Source organism: Urocitellus parryii, chromosome 7, assembly GCF_045843805.1.
Source record: "Urocitellus parryii isolate mUroPar1 chromosome 7, mUroPar1.hap1, whole genome shotgun sequence".
In the NCBI taxonomy this organism is placed as follows: Eukaryota; Metazoa; Chordata; class Mammalia; order Rodentia; family Sciuridae; genus Urocitellus; species Urocitellus parryii.
In genome coordinates this window covers 158,387,307-158,392,230 of record NC_135537.1, presented here as the reverse complement: position 1 = coordinate 158,392,230, position 4,924 = coordinate 158,387,307, and the positions used below count along the sequence as shown (strand labels likewise).

The window sequence follows — 4,924 nt, the reverse complement described above, 5'->3', positions numbered from 1 at the left end:
AAGCTTCCAGGGCCCTGCTCCCCCTGCCTGCATCCCCTCTCCCATTCCCTGACAGGCACAGAACCACTTCCTTAATTCTAGGATTCAGGGACACAGGATTTAGAGGGTAGCCTAAATCCTGTGGTACCTAAGCAGTCTTGAACTGACCCCACGACTTTTTCTTTTAATCAATGAATCTTTTCTACCTTGCAATTCCCCAAACCCTAGCAAGACTTCTCCCGCCGCCCCTCCACGTCTCTCCCTTCGCGGCTCTCGGCCCCAAGACTGATCCAGCCCAGGTGCATCAGCTCCGCCCCCATTCCGAGGCGGGGCCCCATAGGTGGAGAAAAGTGGGAGAGGTCGCTGCCCCGCCTCTGCCCTCCTCCGGCTACACACGGAAGCTCAGCGACTTCGGTGCTAGGATGTCGGACGCCTGGGTCCCAAGCCTAGCGCCCACCTTGCTTCTTAGCCTGCTGGCTGGCCCCCACCGCGCGATCGCCTGGGAGGTAAGCCTGTGGAGCTTTTCGGGCCCTACCCTATTGGGCAGGGGCATGCCTCTGGAGCCTGGTCACCATCTCCCATTGTCAGGACTTCCTTGTGAACACACGCAATTAGCAACTTCCTTTTTTTTTTCTTTTTCTTTTTTCTTTTTTTTCCCTAGAAATGGAGGTGGGGGCACAAAGAGAGGCCCTGGGAAAACCTAGGCTCCTTTACCTTTGGGGGTAGTGTGTAGTGGGACCACATCTGCCTCCACCCCTCTGACACCTTGGGCCTCTGAGTGGAACTTTGACCCCCATATTAGCTTTCTTGTCCTTCCAACTCTTTCCCTGTCTGCGGTCAGAAAGCTGGGCGTGAGGTCTAGACGCTGGGCCAGGTGTCTCCCCAGCTTGTTCTTTCAGGGCTGGTTGACCTTGGGGATGTCTCAGACCTCTCTGGGACTGTGTTCCTCTGTGCCTTAGAGGAGAGGAGGTTCCCTCACCTCTTCTAGGGGTGGGGATAGAATTCCAGCCTGTAGTAGCATTTGGCCTGGCTGCCTGACCCAAAGCTGGGGTGACTTCTGAAACCCCTGATTTTTAAAGAGAAGCAGCATTTGAGCCCTGCCCTCCTCTTGCCCCAGGTGGGATCTGAGGAATCCCTGGGCGGGGATCTGAGCTCTACAAATGACAGGAGATGGATATGCTGTCCTGGGATGGCCGATAATTCTGCCAAGTGACATGGGACTAGTAGAGGCATTTTTAACTTCCTTCTGTTGGAGAATCTGAGGGAAGTCTGGAGCTTGCTCCCCAGGGTAAGAAGGTGGTATTCCTTCTGCCTCCGTGGATGATCAGCATGGCAGCACTGAGTTGAGCATCCTCTCAATGCCCCTCAACAGCCCCAGGGGCAGGCACTGTTAACAGCCCCCATGCAGAGAAAGCTGGGGCTGCTCCACATTGCCTTGACACTTTGTAAAACTCAGGCTCTGAACCACCCCAGACCAGTGGCCTGCTGGTTAAGATGAGGAGAGAGAATCCCTGAGAAGGTCTCCTCCCCCTCCCAAATGGAAACTGGGAGTAATTTATTAAACCTGTTAATTTTCCATCACTTCTCAGTTGGGGTCCCCAGGGAGAGAGGAAGGACAGGATATGGGATCTGAGAGGCAAGAGGCATGGCTGAGTGCCTGGATCTCGTGGTTTGCTTTCAGTTCTATAAGTCACCCCGTGTGTTGTGTGATTCGGGAGACACCCTCTCTGGGTGTCTCTGACCTCTGCAGTTCCCTTCCTCCTCTGGACCTCACTAAAGGACAGAGCATGAAAAGATACTTAACCTGAGACTGAGATAAGAATATCATTTGGTACTCTTATCTTTATGGTTGTGATTAGCACATGAAATGCTATTTTTATCATTATTACTCTATGGTGCTGGGGATTGAACCCAGGGATTCATACATGCCGGGCATGTACTCTGCCACTGAGCTGCATCCCCAGTCTTTTTATTTTTATTTATCATTATTATTTTTAAAGACAGGGTCTCACTAAATTATCTCAGCTGTCCTCAAACTTATGATCTTCCTGCCTCAGCCTCCTGAGTAACTGGAATTACAGATGTGTGCCACTGTGCCTGGCTGCTATTTTAATGATTTTAAATAAAGTGTAAAGACAATGGTGGTCTTGCCAAAACTGGCTTTCTGTTCCTGAGCCCTGGTTGTTTGTTCCGGGTAGCTAGGACAGGGAATGGATAATCTCATTTCCTTTGTCCCATACCTGTATCCCTCCCCCAGAGTCTGGGAGCAGACAGCATTGAATTAAATGAAACCAGGTAATCACTGAATGATCATTCATTCGTTCTGCAAATGTCTTGATACCGGGTTTTTCAGCAGTGATAAAAACAGACAGAAATCCCTGCCCAGGTGGAATTCCCATTCTCCTGGGCAGACAATGAACAAGGAAAAGTCAAATGTCTAGTATGATGGGCGTTGACAAGGGATGTGGAGAACGGGTGTCGAAGAGGAAGGAGGCAGGGAGAGGAAAGAAGGCTGGAGGCCTCCTGGCCACTCTCATGGATTCTCTCTCCTCATCTTAACCTGGGCAGGGATCTGAAGGATGAATGGAGACTCTGGCGGGGTAAAAGGTGTGTTTGCAAGGGGAAGAAAGGGGACCAGGGACAGCAGAGGGAGAGGGGCTAAGGCTGCTCACTGGGGTCTGTACTCCAAGGAGCCACTGAAGAGCAAGGTTGGTAGGTGATCTGATTTGCATGATAGCAAGAGTCATCCTGCCTGTAGTGTCCTGAGTGACTTGGGCAGGGCAGGAAGGAGGAAAGTTGCTGGTCCCTGGACCACAGATCTTGTGGGCATAGAACCGGAGGAGTGATCAGGAGGAGTGAGCTTCCAGACTTGGGATGAATGCATACGCTGGGGGGTGCTGGGAAGGGGAAGGACAGTCTGCTGGCCAGGGGTCAGCTGACCTCCAAGTCATGACCTGGGGACATGGTAGAGGGAAGAAGGGGCTGAGTCCACTGGGGATTTGCTGGCTGTGACACACCTGAGCAACATCTGATTGGAGACCCTCGTCCCTCAGTGTATGAGTCCTGACCTCTGCCTCTTTTTTCTTCCACAGGAGGCACCCAAATGTAATATCTTCTTGTAAGTCTGGGCCTTAGGTTAGAACTTCTAATCTGGGGAGGGGAAGGGAGGGACAACCCAAATAATGCCCTGCCTGACCTTCCTGGGTGGGGAGGCAGACAGCTCATCCATTATCCTCACCTCCCACTCCAGTCGGAAACCATCTCCCTCCCTCTCCAGAGAGGGAGAGAGGGAGAGAGATCTTCCCTCCTTCCCTCCACCAGCCAACCCTGGGGAGCCCCGTGCTTGTGGGCAGGTCAGTAGCTTAATCCCGAGCCCTCCCACTGCAGCCTCAGGTCCTGGAGGGTGGTGGGCAAACTGTCTTTGCTGACACTAATATATAAATAAACCTCAAGGAGCCTGAGCACAGTGAGGAGGAGCTGGGGCTAGGGTGTCTGGGCAGAATGTTTCCATCAAGTCGGCATCGAATGTTCCAGAAGCCCCTTTCCCCACCTACCCTTACACCCCATGGGTGCTATGGAGGGTTTGCTCCTCCCCCTTGAGTTAGCTCCGGGACACTGGGCATTGCCTGTCTGTCTGCGTCGCCTGGGTCAGTGAGAGATGCTGCAGCTGCCCGGGGAGGCTGCGGGGTATTCACTCCCCCACTTTATAGCGGGGGGGGGGGGGGGGGAGTAAGGCCCAGCAAGGAGTAATTCAGAGCAGGACGACAAGGCCTTCATGAGAGGCTCCTGGAAACCAGGCCCTGCCACTCAGCCCAGAGTGGGGCCTGACCCCTACCCCACTGAGGGGGCTTGAGCCTCGAGTGTAGGGGTATTTGGGGAGGCGGGGGTCCTTCTGCCTCTCCACTGATCATTTCTCTGTCCCTGAGCAGCATCTGCACCCAAGGACACAAATGCTGTGGTTACAACTGCTGCCAGGAGATGACAATCTTCTCCGGCCCCTTGAGGTGAGCCCAGGATCTCTGGTACTATCCATGGAGGGACCTGGTCCACACAGGACAGTACTGGACATCCTGCTGTGGGGCTGGGGTGGGCCCGGGAGGGGAGTGTGGTGGGGTGACCTGCACTCAGGGTGATGTTGGCGGTCCCCCACCCTAGGATCTTCATCATCATCTTCCTCGTCATGCTGCCCCTCGTGTGCATCTGTGGCCTGGCTAAGCGCTTCTGTAGCAAATGCAGGGAGCTGGAGAGGGAGCCTGCAGAGGATCACCAAGGGCTCCCAGGCCCACCCTCCATTTCCCCACAAGAGAGGGCCACAGCACCTACCTCTGAGCCCCCACCACCCTACAGCGAGGTGGGTCTCTCTATCTCAACCCCTGACTTGCTCCTGGGCTAGCTGTCCCTCACGATTGTCCAGATTGTTACAGGGACAGGATTGGGCCTCAGTTATCCCAGCTCTTCAACCCTGGAGTGGGTTCTGATATCATAATTGCACCCCCCTCCCCATGGGGGTGGTGATGGCCAGGTCCAGGTCCTAAGACACAGTGCCCTCTTTTCCCTGCAGGTTATTCTGAAGCCGGCCCTGGTCCTGCCTCCCACAGAGCCGCCCCCTCCCTACAGCTTCAGCCCTGAAGAGTATGCTGGGGTGCGGAGGGGCATTGACAATCCAGCCTTCTGAGCCCCTCCTCCATCTCCTGGAGAAAGCCAGAGACTTCGGGGACTCCTGGAACATCCCCATCCATCTTGCCACATCTCTGGTCCTTCTTGGATTTAACTTATTGCTTTTTCTGCCCTCGTTCCTCTCCATCTGCCTCTTATCCTAAGGGCTGGGTGGAGCCACAGTATCCCTTCTCCCAAGTTAGAGGCTGCCAGGAGGAAAATATCCACAGCTGAGGTCCCTGCAGTGGACTAGGCTGCTCTGCAGACTAGAGGCAGAGCTGTCGCTGGA

At 54.3% G+C, this 4,924-nt stretch overlaps 1 protein-coding gene across 1 annotated transcript; it reads left to right on the top strand.

Moving 5' to 3' along the window:
• The first annotated feature begins 401 nt into the window (after positions 1-401).
• Positions 402-4,654, top strand: Tmem92 (transmembrane protein 92). Its single transcript, XM_026386795.2, has 5 exons — positions 402-485; positions 3,072-3,097; positions 3,909-3,983; positions 4,135-4,330; positions 4,541-4,654. The coding sequence occupies exons 1-5, from the start codon at positions 402-404 to the stop codon at positions 4,652-4,654; spliced, it is 495 nt and encodes a 164-aa protein (XP_026242580.1).
• The last annotated feature ends 270 nt before the right edge of the window (positions 4,655-4,924 follow it).

What these genes read in the sequence shown, in the direction of transcription:
- Tmem92 (XM_026386795.2), top strand. Translation starts at nt 402, where the DNA reads ATGTCGGACGCCTGGGTCCCAAGCCTAGCGCCCACCTTGCTTCTTAGC. An exon ending in ATCTTCTCCGGCCCCTTGAG is followed by an intron (nt 3,984 to 4,134) that starts GTGAGCCCAGGA and finishes CCCCCACCCTAG; the next exon opens with GATCTTCATCATCATCTTCC. An exon ending in CCCCACCACCCTACAGCGAG is followed by an intron (nt 4,331 to 4,540) that starts GTGGGTCTCTCT and finishes TTTTCCCTGCAG; the next exon opens with GTTATTCTGAAGCCGGCCCT.